A 21476-nucleotide genomic window follows, 5' to 3' on the forward strand; every position below is an offset into this window, starting at 1 on the left:
CCAGACAGACAGAGACATAGAGACAGAAAGCGAGAAATCACCCCCCAGAGGGGATGGTCACGCCGCAATCCCTTTTCCCCCATTCTCCTCTCAGGATCTTGGGCACACACGCATACGCACGCGCCCGACGTGAGTTTCAAGCCACCGGGTCTGGGACGCGAACCGCGGTCGAATACGTGGGAGTCCAGTGACATAGTCATTATACTAACTGCTGGTTCCCAAAATTGTTGGTTTTGATGATCAGAGTCTTCAGTAGTGGTTCTATATCTTGGCTGTATCAGGATTAAGATTACTTGGGATGACTGGGGATGGGAAATACACATACTTTATCACATGTTCAGGTCCCATGCCTAGAAAGTAGTTTTTGTTCTCTTTTCCCTTTTCTATTTCTATTTCTTTCTCTCTTTTCTTTTCTTTTCTTTTCTTTTTTTTTTTGTTTTTTTTTGCTCTAGGGCACCTGTGCGCACCCAAAAGACGGAGAGAGACAGAAAGCAAGAAATCACTTCCCGGGGGGGATGGCCACACCACAATCCCTTCTCCTCTTGGGATCTTGGGCACGCACGCACATGCACCTGGCATGGGTTTAAGCTGCCGGGTCTGGGACTCAAACTGCAGTCAACTACATGGGAGTCCAGCGACATAGCCATTACCCCAACTGCTGATCCCCCCGCTACCCTTTTTTAAAATTAAATTTAAAGGTCCTTAATGATTCTAATGAATAACGAGGACTGAGAAATGCTGGTCCAGGGATTGGGACATGGGGCAGGAACATCAGCACAGAGAGGTTAGCATTAGGTTTGGTTATAAAAGCCTACAATATAGGGAGAGGACAGAAGAGGAATGAGATGGGCTAGGTTACAGAGGAAAGCGATGAAGTTCCAGGGCTCTACGTCGTCCGTCGTGAGGAAATGTTAATTGAGAGAGGACAGAAGAGGAATGAGATGGGCTAGGTTACAGAGGAAAGCGATGAAGTTCCAGGGCTCTACGTCGTCCGTCGTGAGGAAATGTTAATTGACCAAGACAGAAAGCGAGAAATCAGAGAAATCACCCCCCAGGGGAGGTGGCCATGCCGCAATCCCTTCTTCTCCATTCTCCTCTCTGGATTTTAGGTACCCACACACATGTGCCCGGCGTGAGTTTAAGCCACCGGATACATGACTCAAACCATGGTCGACTACATGGGAGTTCAGCGACATAGCCATTACACTAACTGCTGATCCCCTTGCCTTTTTTAAAATAGATTTTTGCTATAGGGCACATGCACACTCTGGAGAGACAGACAGAGCAAAAAAGTATGAAATCACTTCCTAGGGGGACGGCCATGCTGTAATCTGTTTTTCTCTTGGGATTTTGGGCACAGATGCACATGCGCCTGGCATGAGTTTCAAGCTTCTGGGTCTGGGACTTGAACTGCTGTCAGCTAAGAGGGAGTCCAGTGCCTTAACCACTATGTCACTTTTTGGCTCCAAAATACTGACTTTTAAACTGTCCTTGTTTCTGTTTCTTACTGTCTATTGTTGGGACCCAGCAGATTTATATCAGCATGGTTACACTAAAACTTACCTCTAGTGCATTTGCTTTTGGTTGGAATAGAAGTAGAGGGCTAGGCTTTCCAGGATAATAGGGAACTTTTGTTTTTGTTTTTCTTTTAAACTTTTAAATTTCTGGGTCAGTGGTGGCCTAGTGGTTAAGGCAGCAAGATTCCATTTGCCTAAGGGCATTGTCCTAGACCCAGTGGCTTGAAAAACATGCTGGGGTGCCTTTGTGTATATGTCCAAAAATCCCAAAAGGAGAAAGAGATGGTAGAGAAGAGAGTGCCACATGACTATTCCCCAGGCAGGGGGTGCCTTCTCCCTGTCCCTTTGTCTCTCTGTTTCTGGTGACCACATGCCCTCTAGCAAACTTAAAAAAAAAGGCAAAATTTTAAATTTCCGTATAATAATCTGAGCCATTTGATTCTAGTTATTCATTTGTTTCTATTTTTATATTTTATCATGTTTCTAAGGAGATAGTCAAATGTATAAAAAGTACATTTCAATAATTATGGCATGCAGATGTGAAATTTACATTAAATGTTACATTTTTTTGAAGGTTAAAGTTTATTCTTATTTGGTATCATTTAAGTTGTATAATTTATTTGTTTCAGATTCACAATGACCTCCTTTCAAGAAGTTCCTTTGCAGACTTCCAACTTTGCCCATGTCATCTTTCAAAATGTGGCTAAGAGTTATCTTCCTAATGCACACCTAGAATGTCATTACACCTTAACTCCATATATCCATCCACATCCAAAAGATTGGGTTGGTATATTCAAGGTATGAAAACTTTCTGAATATTTCTTTCACATAAGCTTTTTACATTTGCTTTTTAAATAGATGAATGAATAGCGTATGCTATGTATTATCTTTTCCATTCTTGTCCTGTGTACTTAAATATTACTCATAATGGGCCAGCAGATGGTATATTGCTTACGTCACTGGACTCCCACATGGACAACTGTGGTTTGAGCCCTGGACCTGGTGACTTGAGAATCATGCTGGGTGTTCAAGATCCAGGGAGGAGAATGGAGGAGAAGGGATTATGGCATGGCCATCCCTTCTGGGGGGTAATTTTTGACTTTCCCTCTGTCTTTATCTGTGTCCCCCTACACCTCCTAAGCATATATGCCCTAAGAAAAAAAAACCTAAAAAAAAAAAATAATAATAATTGCTCATATTGTCTTACTTTAGGAGAATGTTTTGTTTTACATGATTTAAAATTAAACTCTGATGACAGGACTCTCAGTTCTTATATTTTACCAATTTGTCTAATACTTGCTTGAAAAATTATGTTGAGATGGTCATTGCAGTGCTGGAGGTTTTCTGGCAATTTTAACTCTTAAGAATGTAATGATTAGTTTTAATTATAACTGAAATAAACATGTAACACATTTATTACTTTATACTTCACAAAGATCTTTCATCTGATATTCCCCATTTAGCAGATGAGGGAACAGATCCAGAGAGAAAAGTGGTTTGCTCAAGGTTATCTATTAAATGTTGGAGCTGAGATTTGAACTTCGTGTAAGCTAACATTCAAGAATTGTCTTTTCTTTTCTTTTCTTTTCTTTTTTTTTTTGTTTTTTTTTGCTATAGGGCACCTGTGCTCACCAAAAAGACGGAGAGAGACAGAAAGCAAGAAATCACTTCCCGGGGGGGATGGCCACACCACAATCCCTTCTCCTCTTGGGATCTTGGGCACGCACGCACATGCACCTGGCATGGGTTTAAGCTGCCGGGTCTGGGACTCAAACTGCAGTCAACTACATGGGAGTCCAGCGACATAGCCATTACCCCAACTGCTGATCCCCCCGCTACCCTTTTTTAAAATTAAATTTAAAGGTCCTTAATGATTCTAATGAATAACGAGGACTGAGAAATGCTGGTCCAGGGATTGGGACATGGGGCAGGAACATCAGCACAGAGAGGTTAGCATTAGGTTTGGTTATAAAAGCCTACAATATAGGGAGAGGACAGAAGAGGAATGAGATGGGCTAGGTTACAGAGGAAAGCGATGAAGTTCCAGGGCTCTACGTCGTCCGTCGTGAGGAAATGTTAATTGACCAGTAGCCAATGAAATGCTTGCCTTTTTTTTTGGGGGGGGAGGGAGAGGTTTTTGCTATAGGGCACGTGCGCTTGCCAGAAAGACAGAGACAGAAAGCGAGAAATCAGAGAAATCACCCCCCAGGGGAGGTGGCCATGCCGCAATCCCTTCTTCTCCATTCTCCTCTCTGGATTTTAGGTACCCACACACATGTGCCTGGCGTGAGTTTAAGCCACCGGATACATGACTCAAACCATGGTCGACTACATGGGAGTTCAGCGACATAGCCATTACACTAACTGCTGATCCCCTTGCCTTTTTTAAAATAGATTTTTGCTATAGGGCACATGCACACTCTGGAGAGACAGACAGAGCAAAAAAGTATGAAATCACTTCCTAGGGGGACGGCCATGCTGTAATCTGTTTTTCTCTTGGGATTTTGGGCACAGATGCACATGCGCCTGGCATGAGTTTCAAGCTTCTGGGTCTGGGACTTGAACTGCTGTCAGCTAAGAGGGAGTCCAGTGCCTTAACCACTATGTCACTTTTTGGCTCCAAAATACTGACTTTTAAACTGTCCTTGTTTCTGTTTCTTACTGTCTATTGTTGGGACCCAGCAGATTTATATCAGCATGGTTACACTAAAACTTACCTCTAGTGCATTTGCTTTTGGTTGGAATAGAAGTAGAGGGCTAGGCTTTCCAGGATAATAGGGAACTTTTGTTTTTGTTTTTCTTTTAAACTTTTAAATTTCTGGGTCAGTGGTGGCCTAGTGGTTAAGGCAGCAAGATTCCATTTGCCTAAGGGCATTGTCCTAGACCCAGTGGCTTGAAAAACATGCTGGGGTGCCTTTGTGTATATGTCCAAAAATCCCAAAAGGAGAAAGAGATGGTAGAGAAGAGAGTGCCACATGACTATTCCCCAGGCAGGGGGTGCCTTCTCCCTGTCCCTTTGTCTCTCTGTTTCTGGTGACCACATGCCCTCTAGCAAACTTAAAAAAAAAGGCAAAATTTTAAATTTCCGTATAATAATCTGAGCCATTTGATTCTAGTTATTCATTTGTTTCTATTTTTATATTTTATCATGTTTCTAAGGAGATAGTCAAATGTATAAAAAGTACATTTCAATAATTATGGCATGCAGATGTGAAATTTACATTAAATGTTACATTTTTTTGAAGGTTAAAGTTTATTCTTATTTGGTATCATTTAAGTTGTATAATTTATTTGTTTCAGATTCACAATGACCTCCTTTCAAGAAGTTCCTTTGCAGACTTCCAACTTTGCCCATGTCATCTTTCAAAATGTGGCTAAGAGTTATCTTCCTAATGCACACCTAGAATGTCATTACACCTTAACTCCATATATCCATCCACATCCAAAAGATTGGGTTGGTATATTCAAGGTATGAAAACTTTCTGAATATTTCTTTCACATAAGCTTTTTACATTTGCTTTTTAAATAGATGAATGAATAGCGTATGCTATGTATTATCTTTTCCATTCTTGTCCTGTGTACTTAAATATTACTCATAATGGGCCAGCAGATGGTATATTGCTTACGTCACTGGACTCCCACATGGACAACTGTGGTTTGAGCCCTGGACCTGGTGACTTGAGAATCATGCTGGGTGTTCAAGATCCAGGGAGGAGAATGGAGGAGAAGGGATTATGGCATGGCCATCCCTTCTGGGGGGTAATTTTTGACTTTCCCTCTGTCTTTATCTGTGTCCCCCTACACCTCCTAAGCATATATGCCCTAAGAAAAAAAAACCTAAAAAAAAAAAATAATAATAATTGCTCATATTGTCTTACTTTAGGAGAATGTTTTGTTTTACATGATTTAAAATTAAACTCTGATGACAGGACTCTCAGTTCTTATATTTTACCAATTTGTCTAATACTTGCTTGAAAAATTATGTTGAGATGGTCATTGCAGTGCTGGAGGTTTTCTGGCAATTTTAACTCTTAAGAATGTAATGATTAGTTTTAATTATAACTGAAATAAACATGTAACACATTTATTACTTTATACTTCACAAAGATCTTTCATCTGATATTCCCCATTTAGCAGATGAGGGAACAGATCCAGAGAGAAAAGTGGTTTGCTCAAGGTTATCTATTAAATGTTGGAGCTGAGATTTGAACTTCGTGTAAGCTAACATTCAAGAATTGTTTTCTGTCTCTTTGATTGAGAGATCTGATCGTCCAAAATTAGCAAGAGTTGCTAATAAGTTCAGTGTGCCTATGTAATAGTATATTTGAATTTCATTGTTCATTTAGTATTAATGAATTTGATTTGGACTCAGTTACATAAGTACGTAAGCCTAAGGAATTTTTTTATGTTTAGTCTATGGCTAGAACAAATTAAATTACCACAATAATTATAATTTACAGTAGCTCTGAAGGTCTATGCTTAAACTTTAGAAGGAGTCTTACATTTCTCACATTTGAGAGATACTAGTCTAGCTGAGAAAATTAGAAGGGCAAATTCCAGTAGTTAGGGACCAGCAGTTAGTGTAAATGGCTATGTTGCTGAATTCCCATGTAGTTGACCATGGTTCGAGTCCTGGATCCGGTGGTTTAAACTCACACCGTTCGCGTGTGCATGCGTGCCTAAGATCCTGAGAGGACAATGGAGAAGGGATTGTGGTGTCACCATCCCCCTGAGGGGTGATTTCTCGCTTTCTATCTCTGGCGAGCGCACGTGCCCTATAGCAAAAATCTCTTAACAAACAAAAAAAAGTTCACAAAGTGAATATATCCTGGACTACACAAAACTTCCTAGTAAGGTAACTGTTCTCACTGTCATGCTGCCAAACAGATCAAAAGCTAACTTGCTTGGAAAATGGACCTAAACAGTGATTTGAATGCTTGAATATCTTGTTTCAAGCTTTGGTTTCTCCATTCCTTGTTTCCCCTTTCTTTTTCATATTTCTGTTCCTCCATTTTTCTGTTCTGGTTACCCTTCCAGTTCTGTCCCATTCGTTTTCTGTTAAATTAAAAAGTTCTCTGGTTATGGAAATATCATCATTTCAGAAAATTTGGAAAAATAGAGAAAATTATAAGAAAACTAACATTAGCAGTTGTCCTACTACCCAAGTAAATCTCTACCTAATAAAAATAAGCACTTAAGTGGCTATGTTTTAAATATTTCTCTGCAGTTTGGCTTTATCAAAGGAAGGAGATTTCCAGTCTTTTTTCTAATGCATGTATTTGAATAAGTTGGCATCATATTGCATGCCTTCCTTGTTTTATGTTCTCAGTTTTTTACATATGGTTATCACCACTTACAGGAAATACTGTAGCATTTTATGTTGTGTAGGAATATTTATGCTATTTTATATCTAGGCATTTTCACTTTTTTTTTTTTTTCAAAGCAAGGAAGGACCTTTACTCTTCTGATAGTATGTTTTTTAAAAAACTGTGTAATATACGAGAGAAAGAAAGTGAATGTTTCTTAACTATTGTACCCCCACCTTTCCCAGAAATGCCTATTATTCATTCTATATTTTACAAAATTGTAAACTCATTTTATACTTCCTATAGGCTAATTTTTTACCTATACCACTGAATTATTTTTCTTCGAATCTTCCTATACCCATATATAATAAACTCATTAATTTTAGTGCCTTTCTTAATTCAAGTCTTGTATCTATCTTCCTTTGCTCCTACCCCAAAATTAGCTCCCAACTCCAAGCTCTCTCTCTCATGTTCATTCTTCCTACCCTAATGTTTTTCTTTTTTTCTAGAATTTATTATGTTTATATTTACTAGATAACCTTGATGTCATTCCAGTCTCTTCTATGCTCTCAGGATTCCCTTTTATGATCAATACATTTGGTTAAACATGTTTTTGAAAAACGTCAGTCCTTAAAAGGAACATATTTGTGGTATTTTGGCTGTTGTTCCATGTCACCCTTATTTAGTTTTTATTTCTCCTATTATTTAGCTGTTACAATAGTAATAAAAGAATGATGCCAGTGCTGTTATAAATCTCCAAACTAAGCTATGTGAAATACCTATTGTTGCAGTTTCTTCCTCGAGATAGATATAGCCTATAACCATGTATCTGGATACAGTTAACTGGTTAACTGGATTCAGTATAGTTCCTAGAGGGCAGTATATCTTGACAGTCAGAGGTAACTATTTTGTCTAAGTGTTGCTATATTCTCCGAGCCATTTTTTAATGTTTCAAAATTGTGGTTAACAACTATAAATGTAATAATTTAATTATACTTGGTACTAGTGTACTAAAAAAGTAAATTCCTTTGTATTTCAGTGTGTCCAGCATTATTGAGATACAAGTTCTAGCCAGGTGATTGGAAAGCAACCTGTAATTTGGATACTGAGAAAAAGAGAAATCACCCCCTAGGAGGGATGGCCAGACCTCAATCCCTTCTCTTTCCTTGGGATTTGGGGAGTGCAGATAGGCCCTGTGTATTTTTTTAAGCCTGTGTGGGATATAGCTGCCTTAACCACCATACCACAGGCTGGCCTAGATGTCTGTTACATTGTAATTATCCCAGTGGACTCCTGCACATAATTTCTAGATGTCTATCTTCTAACATAATCTCATGTGGGAGCTTAGAATAGCTATTGCAAAGCCAAAGAGCCTCTTTTGTTGGTCTTTCTAGGTTGAGAGATTATTACATTTATGTTTTTGTGTATGCCTATCATGGCCCTCTCAAAATGACCTAAGAACTTTTCCATTTTCCTTCCTCAGAGGGGGCTTAAAGCATAGCTTTGTTCTAATTGTACTCAGAAGAAGATTGTATCTTGCCCCAACTTCTCTGTAGGCTTGCTTCTTTTCCTGTCTGTTTTTGGTGCTGATAGTCTGACATGGATAATCATGTGAGATTCTCAGCACAGATGCCTATTCTCTGAGATGGGTTGTCTAAACATAAGTAATCAGAAAAGCCAAGTATGGGTTACCCTTGGAGTCTGCCAGTAGGAAACAGCCTGAACTGTTGTAATTCAGTTACAGAAAGTAAAATAAGAACAAAACATAACCACTCAAAATGTCTTTTTTGGGGGGGAGGGTATTTTGCATGATACTGACTTTTGGGAAATAATGAATTGAAATAAATAGCATATATATATATATTCATATTGTCCTTTAAAATGTTTTAGCAATAGGTGAGATATAGGTGATCTATTCATTTGTATAAATATCTTCTATTACAAGTTTTCTCTTTTTAACAAATTTTACAAATAAAAATTTACAAATCAGCTACAGACATTTGACAAAGATGAGATGATTAATGAATTTAGTTAGTGAATTTAAGGGAGGAGAAGAGATATCTAAGTAGAATAAAATAAGGAACTTAAATAGAGGTATAAAATAAGTTTTAAAAAAGCCATTATGTTAATGAAATCATTTTTTTCTTTAGATTTTGCCATAGGGTACCTGTGCTCCCCAGAGAGTGAACAAAACATAGTATCCCCCGTTGGGAACAGTCACTTTATTCCTTCTCCATTTCTCCCTACTTTGGGGATTTGGGGCATATATGCAAGCACACATACCTGGCATATTTCTAAAGCTGCTGAGTCCAGGACTCAAACCACATGATTGGCCATGTGGGATCCAGCTGCCTTAAACACCATGGCCTTGGCTGGTCCTAGTAAAATAAAATTTTAAGCACGACAGGATTTTTTATATTGATTATGTGCTTGCTTATATTATCCTTGAGAAATTGAATAGCAAATTGCATTTTATTTTATTTTACTTTAATTTTTTAAATTTATTCATTTATTTTCATTTGACCAGACAGAGAGAGAGAGAGAGAGAGAGAGAGTGAGAAAGCAAGCCAGCAGGTCTGGGACTCAAACCTTGGTCAGCCATATGGGAGTGTCCATCCAGCACCTTAACCACGGCGCCACCTGCTGGTCCCAGCTAATTGCATTTTAATAATAGTAGAAACTTGGCTATACAATTGATGTCTATTTATATAGCTTTAGGCTATAGCCTAATAAAAAAATCTTAATTTGATATGCTTCTATTTTAACTCATGATTTATAAATATATAAATGTTTTAGTTTAAAAACTAGTGCTATATCAGGCTAATATTTACTTACACCTCTTTTGTTGTTGTTTTACTTTAGGTTGGATGGAGTACCGCTCGTGATTATTACACATTTTTATGGTCCCCAATGCCTGAACATTATGTAGAAGGATCAACAGTTAATTGTGTACTAGCGTTTCAAGGTAAGTGTGAAAAGCTGCAGAACTCTGTATAATTAGGTGTCTTATTGCCATTAAAATATTGTACCCCATTGCTGTTACCTGTTTAGGTATGTCTGGAATAGCAAAGTTGAATTAATATTGTTGTTTACCAAAAGTCATAGAGTATGAGTAGTAGTGTAAACCACAGGATTTCTTTTTTAATTTGCCACACCATAAGAGAGAGAAAGAGAGAGCCGAGACCCATTCCCCATGGATCATGGTCATGTTACGATCCTTTCTTCACCATTTCTCTCTCCTTTGGGGATTTTGGGCATGCACACATATGCTCAACCTGTTTTTCAAGCTCCTGGGTCTGGGACTTGAACCACACAGTTGACCATGTGGGATCCAGCTGTCATTTAACTACCAAACCACCAGCTGGCCTGTCACATGATGTTTTATATAGACATTTAAAAATTTATTATCTTGAGCCAGCAAATGGAGTGGTGGTTAAGGTGCTGGGCTCCCACATGGTTGACCACAGCCCAGACCCGGCAGCTTTAAACTCATGCAGGGTGCATGAGTGTGCATGCCCAAAAGCCCCAAAGGAAAATGGAGGATAAGGAAATGTGGCATGCCATCTCCCCAGGGGGGTGATTTTTCACTTTTCCGCTGTCTTTTTCTCTCTCTTTCTCCAGTGAGTGCATGCATCCTTAAAAAAAGAAAAACTCAGAGACAAATTATTTATCAAAGACAGTCTTTGTCCAGATCTTTGCTTTTGCTGATTTTTTTTTCCAAATGAGAAAACAATACTATTTTTTGAATTATTTATTTAATTTTATTTATTATTACTCTTTTTAAACATTTATTTAATTTTATTATGTTTTTAAATTTTGAACAGAGATAATGAGAAAGCAAGCCACCAGGTCTAAGATTCAGACTGTGGTTGGCCATGTTGGAGTCCAGCACCTTAACCACCACGCCACCTGCCAGCCTCATCATTAATTATTTTTAATTTGTCTAGAGAGAGACAGAGAGAGGGAAAGTGAGAAAGCAAGCTGCCAGGTCTGGGACTTGAACCATGCTTGGCCATGTGGGAGTCCAGCGCCTTAATTACCATGCTACCTGCTAGCCCCAACGATATTATTTCTGATATTATAATGTAAGAAGTCAGAGGTGAAGAAACTAACCTAGATCAAAAACTACAGTAATTAGTAGTTAAATTAATTCTGTCATATATACATTCCTATGAATTGAATGTGTCTTATAGCCTTATATATAGATTAAAAAAAAATCTTAGATAATTTTGACCACATACTACAATGTGGATGAATCTTGAGGACATTATGCAGAGTCCATTAAGCCAGATGAATACTGTATGGTTACACTTATATGAAATACATAGAGTAGACAAACTAATGGAGACAGAAAACAGAGTGATGGTTGCTTACGACTAAGGGAAGGGAAGAATAAGGAATTACTGATTTTGGGGAGAAAGGAAGATGTCCCACTGATAACTGAGCCTCCAGCATCCAAAACTCGTGTGAACAGCCCTTCTTCAAGAGACAGACAGCTCCATGGCTCCTGTGATCTAGCCATTTGCTCCTCTTTATCCACACACAGTTCAATGGAAATCATGGAAATGTCTGATAAAGAATTCAGAACATTCATAATGGCAAAGCTAACAGAGATGGAAGAGAAGAGAGACAAGGAACTGCTGAAGAGGAAGGAGAAAGGAGTTGAAGAGTTCCAGGAGGTGAGGAAATTCATGCTAGATCTAAAAGAGGAATTTCACACTTTACAAAAGAATCAGATGGAACTGTTAGAGATGAAGGCTATAATACAAGAAGTCAAAATCTCCCTTGAAAGTATTAAAAGCAGACTAGATCATACAGAAAATAGAATCTCTAATGTAGAAGAGAAAATGGTTGGCCTAGAAAAATCCACCGCGAAGACTGAGAAAATGGCCCAAAAATTTGAGAATAATATGCGAGAAGTACTAGATACCATCAAACGTCCAAACATCCGGATAATAGGCATCCCAGAAGGTGAAGAGACTCATAAGGGCATTGATAATCTATTCCATGAAATCTTACAAGAAAATTTTCCAAACCTGGAGAGGCACTCAAAGATTCAGTCCCAAGAAATACAGAGGACCCCAAATAGAATCAACCCAAGAAGATCTTCTCCAAGACACATTATAGCCAGATTGACCAAAACCACAGACAAAGACAAGATACTAAGACTGGCAAGAGAAAAAAGGCAAGTTACCTACAAAGGGTATCCCATCAGACTAACGGCAGACCTCTCATCGGAAACAATGAGAGCGAGGAGAGAATGGGAAAATGTATTCAAAGTATTAAGGGAAAAGCAATTTCAACCGAGAATTCTGTACCCAGCAAGGTTATCGTTCATTTGGGAAGAAAAGACACGAACTTTCCCAGATAAACAAAACCTGAAAGAATTTACCAGCACCAGACCGGATCTCCAAGAAGTTCTTAAGGGAGTGCTATGTCAGTAAAATTAAATGCAGACACACAGAAATAAGAGTTCAGAAACTAAGAAAATGGGCAACTTAATTGTAGGGCCAAAAGCTGGAGTTGAGTATTACATCCCAGATTTCAATCTGGAACATCGAACCTCAACAGATACAGAAGAAAGATTAAGTACATGAGACTGAACTGATGAAACAGTATTCTACGACTTGACTAAAATATTGCTGCTTTTCTTCTAAGCTTTGTTGTCCGGTTTTAAGGATTTTTGTCCTGTCTTCAGCTATCAATAGATTCATGTTCCTACTATTTGAACAGAATACTAACCTGTTTCTAGGCTTTAAGTTTCAAAGAAATATCCTTACCAGTTCAAAACTGCTTTTCTTGAAACCATCGGCTGATCTTGCTATTGAAAGTAGTTAGATTACTTATGATATTGTGTGATCAACGAAATGTTGGGGGAAAAGGGATTGAAGACAACTGTAGACAGCAGAGATAGTGTAATAAGAGAGTGGAATAGGGCAGAGGGCTAGACATGGGGTAAAAAACATATATATGAAAGTAGAAATGGAATATTATGGATGATAACATGCATTATTAAGCCACTATGCAGTATATTCTAGATGGGAAACCACATTTTGAATGTTGTGATGATGCTCGGGAATGAATGTAAATTAATTAAAAAAAATTTTCAGAAGAAAAAAAAAAGGCATTAGAAATACCTATTTGATGACTGCAGTTAAGCTATATAGCCCTAGTTAGGTGCTACTTTATAGTATGTTCATTCTATTCACTGAGGTTTGTTTATGCCTAAAGTCAGACTTGTGTTCACGGATATGCACATATCAGCTGTGCTTGCTATTGAAAATATTTAGATTTATTAAGATATTTAGTGAAACAATAAAATGGGGGAGGCATAGAAAGCAACAATAGATACCAGACACAGTGTGGGAGGAGGGTGGGAGATGGCAGAGGGTGAGATAGGGAATCAAAGACGGGAAAAAAGGCAAAATATACAGAAAACAATAAATGGAAAATGATTTGTTGACAATAACACATATGTTGATGTGCTTGATTGAGCCAATATACAGTGTATTCTCAATGGAAAAATCTCATTTTGTATGCTATAATGATGTACAGTGAATGAATGTAAATAAATTAAAAAAAAAAAGAATAAGGAATTACTGTATAGTGGGTATAAGTTTCAGTTTACTTTTTACCATGATGAAAAAAATTGAGGGCCAAACAGTGGTGCAATGGTAAACTAACTGGACCCACCTGGGAATGTGCTGATTTCATGTCCCAAGGCCTCCCTGTATGTTTCAGGTGTGCCTGTGATTCAAACTGACTGAGATTGGAGATGAATTGAGACATAAAGACCCTGTTAGGGGTGCTGGTCTGTCTCTGCCTCTCCCTCTTTCATGGAGGAAATAAAACTTTTTTAAAAATTGGAAGAAAATACTCTTACTCAGAAGTCTATTACAGAATTGGCTATAGAATGATTTTATGTTATAGTACTGACTTGGGTTGTTAAGTAACACATTTTTAGTCTGTATATTCTTTTTGGTCTGCAATGTATTTTTAGTCTGGTGAAATTTAAGGACTTTGTGTAAGAATTAATATTTTAATGTATATAAAATGAAATGTGTAGAATTATAAGTAAAACCAATTGAAATAATTAGAAGACACTGACAAATTTGTGATGTGTCAAATACGTGCTTCAGTGTTCCTGTGTTAATGAGATATACTAGCAGATTAATAACTGCCATAATTTCAGAGTAAAATAATATTGAGATACCATTAACAAATTATAATGTAGTGGTAACATATGCAATTCCTATTAGTAACAAAAATGACAAGTATTGATACTCTATCTTGTTGCCTGTATTAATAAACAGGACATGCTGAAATTTTGGTTACATATTAATAAAAATAAAGATTTTTTTTCCATCGAAGTTGATAGATAATAACCTGAATTCTTTTAAAGTTCTTTAAACACTGGTTAAACATCCTCTGAAAGGCTCTTCCTTTGCTCCTTAGAAGGTTATATGCCTCTCTCAACTATTCTAGGACTTTATTTTTTAAGTTTTCTTATCTGTTTCTTCCATGAGAGACAGACAGACGCGCACGCACGCACGCATGCACTCACGGTGCACAGCTCCAGGAAGAGTCCTCACACTGTTATCTACTGCCATTCTCAGCTGGCCCAGATCACAGGTGTGTGCGCCTGTCTGGTATCTATCTTCAGGAAGATCCAAGGACAGGAACATGGGATCTCTCCCATGGTGTTTTAGGTGTATTACTGCTGCACTACTTGACCTCTCTAGTACTTTGTTACTGTTCTTTGGGGCTGCTAGTAATAAAGAGTTTTTCCTCTGTGTCCCTCCTATCTTTAAGCAGTAGACTTTATTAACATTTTTATTCTGGGGCTAGCAGTTGGAGTAATGACTATGTCGCTGGACTCCCATGTAGTTGACCGTGTTCGAGTCCCGGACCTGGTGGCTTAAACTCACGCTGGGCGTGTGTGCGTGCGTGTCCAAGATCCCTAGAGGAGAATGGAGGAGAAGGGATTGTGGCATGGCTATTCTGCCTGGGGGGGGGGGGCGATTTTTCTCTTTTTGTCTCTGTCTCTCTCTGTCTTTCTGGCGAGTGCCTGAGCCCTATAGCAAAACCTCTCCAAAAAAAAAAAGTTAAAAAATAGTTTTTATTCTAGCAGAGAGAAACCTACATTGTATGAATTATTACTTAAAAAAATGCTAAGGCTGTCTTGATAGCCTAATGCTTAAGGAAGTGATATCCCACTTGGCCACCTGTGGTTCAAATCTTGACCCTGGGAGCTTGAAAAACAGGCTGGGTGTACATGTGTGCATGCTCAAAATCTCTGTGGGGTGGAGAAATGGAGAAGGAATGTGATGTGACTACATCCCATCGAGGGATGCTTATTCTTCTCGCCCGTCTGTCACTGATGAGTGCACACCCCTATGGCAGTTTTTTAAAATATACTCAAGATTAGAAAGTGAAAATAAAGTTTATTTTCTTATATTGTAATGATAGTTAAAAATCTTTCATGTGTTTACAAACCCTAAATAATTTCTTTTTTTGATCTGGTTTACTTTCCTCAAAATGTTGAAAAGTAGGCCTAGTCATGGTGATGTAGGCAGTGGCTGCTCAAAACTTGAGCCATATGGGAAGGCTCTGGGTTTGGCTCCAGGATCTGTCTGAAAATTCTAGATGCACCGAAGATCGTGACTGGCTGAAGGGTGATAGTAGATCGTGGTGGGGTGAGACCCTGCCAGGGTTTCCCCTTCCCTCAAATTAAATACATAAACGTAACATTTTTTTAAATTAAATTTATTTTATGGTAGCTTAACTAAAAACATCTAAGGGTCCAGACTATATTGAAATAGTTACTGTAAATACTTAGTATGCAGATGCTTTCTTAAGAAATGAACAAAAACGTTTGATTTTGGGATAAACATTCCTAGTATTAGTTACTATAGAAAATTTTTTTGTAATGAGCCCCTTTAAATTTTAGTCATTTTATTATAGATACTGAGAAAGAGTATCAGCCTATTTTTTTTTTAAGTTCAGCATAACTTAGAGCCTATGCAAATAACTTCTAGTATAATGGTTTTTCAAACTTGACTATACTTTGGAATTACCTGAGTTTTGAGATACACAGTTGTGTATGTCTTTTTTCCAGAGACTGAGGTATTGTCTGGTTTTGGAATTTTTGAAAGATTACTGGATGATTCTAATATGTAGAAGTTTGGGAACTACTAGCGTAGCTGATAAATATTGTCAACCATATCTAATTGATAAGGTTTTACCTAAGTTAGAATTACTATTTTATGTGAGGTAGTATCTGACTTGGATCTTGTTGACATGTGCAAAGTAGCTTCAGACAGTTTAACTTTTTTTTTTATTAGGAGACTCCTTAAAAAATTTCATTTTTGCTATGGGGCATATGTGCTAACTGTAGTCAGAAATAGAAAGTGAGAAATTATCAGCGACACAGCCATTACACTAACTGCTGGTCCCGAAGGAAGATTTCTCTAAATGTCATAATCCCATCCACCCTCCCAGTCCTCTTCATTTCTATATTGGTTCTTCCTTGCACCTCCTCTAGCCTCTTTTCCATTGTAAAGTATATATCTGCCTCACCCAGTGAGTTGGTTGCCCTAGTGAAGATACAAGGGAAAAGGATATTCTGGGAGTATAAGCTTAGACCTAGACAAGGAAAGTCTGGGTATGTTTAAGAAGGAAGGAAGAGTCTAGTTTTGATAGATAATTTATGAAACGTAAAAGGAAGGACCTATCTCAGGTGTCTAGAAATGTGAGGAATAAGAGATGGCACGTATTGGGAACCAGCAGTTAGCGTAATGGCTATGTCGCTGGACTCCCACGTAGTCGACCACGGTTTGCGTCTCGGATCTGGTAGCTTAAATTTCACGCCGGGCGCGTGTGCGTGCGTGCCCAAGATCCCGAGAGGAGAAGGGAGGAGAAGGGATTGCGGTGTGACCATCCCCCCTGGGGGGTGATTTCTCGCTTTCTGTCTCTGTCTCTCTCTGTCTGTCTGGCGAGCGTACGTGCCCTATAGCGAAAACCTCTCAAAAAAAAAAAAAAAGAGATGGCATGTATTACTAATTAAATTAAAATAACGTTAATTATATAAGAGGAAGTTAAAGTTTGCTGTTTGCTTTCTTTTAGGATATTACCTTCCTAATGATGATGGAGAATTTTATCAGTTCTGTTATGTTACCCATAAGGGTGAAATTCGTGGAGCAAGTACACCTTTTCAGTTTCGAGCTTCTTCTCCAGTTGAAGAGTTGCTCACCATGGAAGATGAAGGAAATTCTGACATGTTGGTGGTGACCACAAAAGCTGGTCTTCTTGAGGTTTGTATTAACAGACAAAAATCCATCGATCACTTTAGGAATAGTCCTAATGTTGGTTTGCATTTTTTCTAATTTTCAATTATATGGGAGTATCCACAAAAATCAAATGCTTTTTAACTAAATACTAAAATTACAATGTATTTTTTGAAATACTTAAAAAATATCTTTTGGTAATAATTATGTTAACAGTTCCAAGGTAGACTATTCCCAGGGACTGTTTCCAGGCCTATTGTGTGCCTAGTAGATAATGCAGTAAATACTTACTAAGATAATTTAGATCTAAAGCTTTTCTTACGTTACTTTGCCCTGATGTTTCTTTATTTGTGATAACCTAATACATTGATTGTAGACTAGTACAGATGTAGGGGATGAAGTTGGTTGGGAGTGGCATAAAGGAGTAAATCTTTTTTTTAAGAGAGGTTTTTGCATGTGCTCACTGGAAAGACAGAGAAAGTGAGAAATCACCCCCCCAGGGGGATAGCCTTGCTGCAGTCCCTTCTCCATTCTTCTCTAGGGATCTTGGGCAAGCAAGCCTGGTGTGAGTTTATGCCACTGGGTCCAGCACTCGAACCCTAGTCCAGTATATGGGAGTTCAGTGACAAAACCATTATGCCATCTGCTGGTCTCAAGCAGCAAATCTTAACTGGAATTGGTTGTGAGCTTTTTTTTCACTCTACTGCAAGCATGCTCTTTCTTATATGTAGCAGTGAATCAGAAAAGCATCTCATTGTCTTATTTTAGATTGCATATTTTCACAATGATTCTCTTCTGTCTTCATCTGATCAAATGAATAAACTTAGATTAACCATACTTAAAAAGAAAATGAGAATTTCTTTTTTAACTGTTTAATGTTGTAGAGTCATGGCATAGCTCCAATATAAATGTCTGTGGTCTAATCATGTCTATGCCTTAACTTTTAGTAGTTGTTGAAGGAGAGAGTGGAAAACGTTTTTTTCTTTTTCAAGATCACATTTCCCAATGTCTTTACCCTATACCTAGAAAGCTACAGTGTTATAATTGATTAAACTGTTACTAATTGTATATAGTGTCCTGTTTTCTATTGTTGTCATAAAAACAGCTTTTTAAAATTAGGTCAGTATGCATTTTTAAATTTATGTTTATATTTTTTGTATTGTAGATTATTGCTTTCCATATTCAGATAAATTTTTTTAAACATTTTTTTATGAGAGAGATTTTTTGCTATAGGGTGTGTATGCTTGCCAGAGAGACAGGAAGCAAATATCAGCCCTCTGGCCATGGGGGGTGGGGGGAGATGGCCACACTGTATTTCTTCCTTCTCCATTCTCCTTTTGGGATTGCAGGCATGCACAGGAGCCCGGCGTGAGTTTCAAGCCGCTGCTCTGGGCCTCGAACTGTACCATCTTTTTGTCACTCAAATTAATTTTTTAAACATGTAAATGTTTTATGATTTTGAATTTACTTTATATACCTTCAAGAAGTGAGACTAGAGGAAAAAACTCAAGAGATTTTAGATATGATACTTTTATTAGATCATCAAACTAGAAGGTTAGAAGGATCTAATCTTTTTTTTTTTTATTGTGAGTTCTGTAATTTTCCCTCCCCTTTCCAGAAATTCCTCTCTTATCTTAAAGAAATGTAGCTTTTATAGGGTGGCTAAAACATTTCATGGTGACAAGTGCTTGATGATCAAGGTTTTCAGCCTGGTATTTGAATGAAAGTCAAAGATGCTGAAACTGGCCCAGCTCTTAAGCAGAATGCTATTAACATTTATATTGCAGCATTTTGAATATTTGTGAGACCACCCAGATTTCAGGACCTCCAAGAAAAAACAATGGGCATTTTGGTATTCATCTCTGTTGGGCCTTTTCTCAAAGCAATTTAATTGCACAATCTATTTTACTTCCTGTTTCCAAAGGGTACTTTATAAAGAAAATTTAAATTGTTATGTCTTGGGTAAATATTTCTGAGATAAAATGTTTTTATTTCCTGATCATTATTTGACAAGTCTTTTAGATTTCCAAATTCATTAAAATCTTCAATGACAGTTTCTAAAACTGCACAAAATTAAGAATAAATGAGACATTTCCTGGGGCCCTGTGGACATAAAAAATGATTAGTGAGGCAGAATCCTGCTATGTGTGACTCTTGGTTGGATAGCAAAGTTGAAGAAAGATGTTTTGAGGCTAGTAGAGGACATTTGATGGGCTTTTCTACTGGATGAAATACAATTATTCTTAGCTATGACAATAGTAGTGATTGAAAAGGAGATTACTCTGAAGTAAGGGGTAAAATGTCTGCAATTTTGTTTAAAATCATTTGTCAGTAAACAATAGGGTGGCTAGTGGTACATTGGTAGACACTCTGCTAGGCTCACCCATTTGGAAAGGTTGCAGGTTCCTGTCCAGAGACCTCCATGAGTATGCTGGGCATACTCATGTCCGTGATCTGGAGTTGGCTGGGGGTGAGTATCAAGATACTGTTGAGGGTGCTGCCTTTGTGTCTGTCTCTGTGTGTCTTTCTTTGTCTCTCATGGAAATGACAAGTAGATAAACTTAAGGGAAAGCAGCAAAAACCTTAAAACAAATAAATTTAAGTGTAAAAAGAGACATAGACATGGTGAAATATTCATAATCTAGGTGATGGATGTATGGGTGATTATTGTAAAATTTTAAATGTTTTGTGTGCATGAAATTTCTCAATACAAAACTGGAGGCTGAAATTATTTTTAAAATAATTTATTATTATTATTATTATTATTTGCTATAGTCATTAGAGACAGATAAGGAAAGTGAGAAAGCAAGCCTCCAGGTTTGGGACTCCAACAACAATCAGCCATGTGGAACGCCAGTGCCTTAACCATCATGCCACTGCTGGCCCCATGAAATTGGATTTATGTATATCATTTTTCTAAAATAAATTACTTTAAAATTTTTTAGTAAAGTCTTTAAAAAGTATACATGGGTTAAATAAATCACTGGGAAAAAGTGGTTCTTTTAATTTTGAAATTAATGGAAATTTTTGAGCAAGATTTAATGTCAAACTAATAGTGATATTAGCCTTTATGGTTAATATTCTTGCTTGGTCATAATTTCCTTTTTCTCTTCTTTTTGTCATTTCTCTCCTTTCTCCTTTTCTCTCCCCTCTTCCCTCTGCACTCTCCTCTTCTAGTAGTACCAGAGCCCATGTGCACTCACCAGAGATACAGGGAGAGAGAAAGTAGTATCTCCAATGGGGCATGGTCCTGCCGCTGTCCTTTTTCCCTCCATTTTCCATCCTGTCAGGATTTGGGGCATGTGTACTGCCCAATATGTTCTTTAAGCCATTGGGGCAAGGATTTGAGCTGTACTTGGTTCTGTGGGATCCAGCTTTGTATGCATAGCATTTAACCACAGCACTATGGGGTCAGCCCCCAACTTAGTCTTAATATTCTGTTGGCTTTATTGACTGTTAGTTATTGCAGTCTGTGTTAAATCATTTTTTTAAAAATAGAAAAGGTTGGCTACAGTGGTGGTGCTGCTGGGAAGGTATTGACTTCACATCCTGAGACCGCCCTGAGTGCACACAGTGTGCAGGTGTGTGCCTGTGATGTAGGCTAACTGATGCTGGGGTGCATCACAGTGTGAAGATGGTGATGGGGTGCCCCTCTGGTGGAAGAAATAATTAAATACATTAATAAAACCTATTAAAGAAATAAGGTATAAGATGAGTTCAGTAAATAAGCTTTTCCCATTTGAGGATATCTACACTTGGCATTTTAAGTGAGACTCTTGGGGTAGGTAGATGGGTCATTGTGACAGTTTTTATTCAACTTTCAAAACAGCCATTTTAGAGTTTAGTCAATTTGATTCCATGATTCTATGATTCCTGATTGGATATCCTGTGTTGGATAAAAACATTTTATTTTGACCATGTCCTTCATGATGTTTTTCCCCAGACTCTATTTTTCCCTGCCAAAGGACTTGTTTCTGTAAGAGAAATATTAGCCATTATGTTTACTGCAGGCACTGTTTGAGGTCCCTTAATTTAATAATGTTTTAGAATTAATAGAATTTAGATTATTTTTTTAATTTAGTGACTATTACTGATCTTGTGGACAGAAGTCTGACTACTTTTCCTATTTTTCCAAAATCTTTTCAAAAGGGGACTGGGGAAGTCATGCCCACAAACATTAACAGACCTTTTTACTTTCTATTAACAGGATTCTTCCTACCTCCTGTCCCTGGCATATTATCTTTGAGATGTATATTTCAACCGATTAGTGTATTCTTTTGCTTATGCCTTCCCAAGACAGGGAACTTCCCTTTTCCTTAAGATGTAGATTAAGCCTTTCTTTAACTAAGACAGGGATTTTCCCTTCC

At 37.8% G+C, this 21476-nt stretch overlaps 1 protein-coding gene across 8 annotated transcripts in view; it reads left to right on the forward strand.

Moving 5' to 3' along the window:
- TAX1BP1 (Tax1 binding protein 1) overlaps positions 1-21476 on the forward strand; it is a 75774-nt gene that overhangs the window by 8239 nt on the left and 46059 nt on the right. For 4 of the 8 annotated variants that reach the window (XM_006156130.3, XM_014590746.2, XM_014590747.2 and 1 more), the window contains exons 2-4: positions 2147-2315; positions 9686-9788; positions 16949-17136. In XM_006156130.3, the coding sequence (XP_006156192.1) occupies positions 2154-2315; positions 9686-9788; positions 16949-17136 (453 nt within the window). In that variant the 5' untranslated portion in view covers positions 2147-2153. Of the gene's footprint in view, positions 1-2146; positions 2316-4793; positions 4987-9685; positions 9789-16948; positions 17137-21476 lie in introns of those variants that run through there. The other 4 variants (XM_027774817.1, XM_006156129.3, XM_027774815.1 and 1 more) reach the window with 2 other exon arrangements.

Source organism: Tupaia chinensis, unplaced genomic scaffold (assembly GCF_000334495.1).
Source record: "Tupaia chinensis unplaced genomic scaffold, TupChi_1.0 Scaffold000479_1, whole genome shotgun sequence".
Classification (NCBI taxonomy): domain Eukaryota; kingdom Metazoa; phylum Chordata; class Mammalia; order Scandentia; family Tupaiidae; genus Tupaia; species Tupaia belangeri.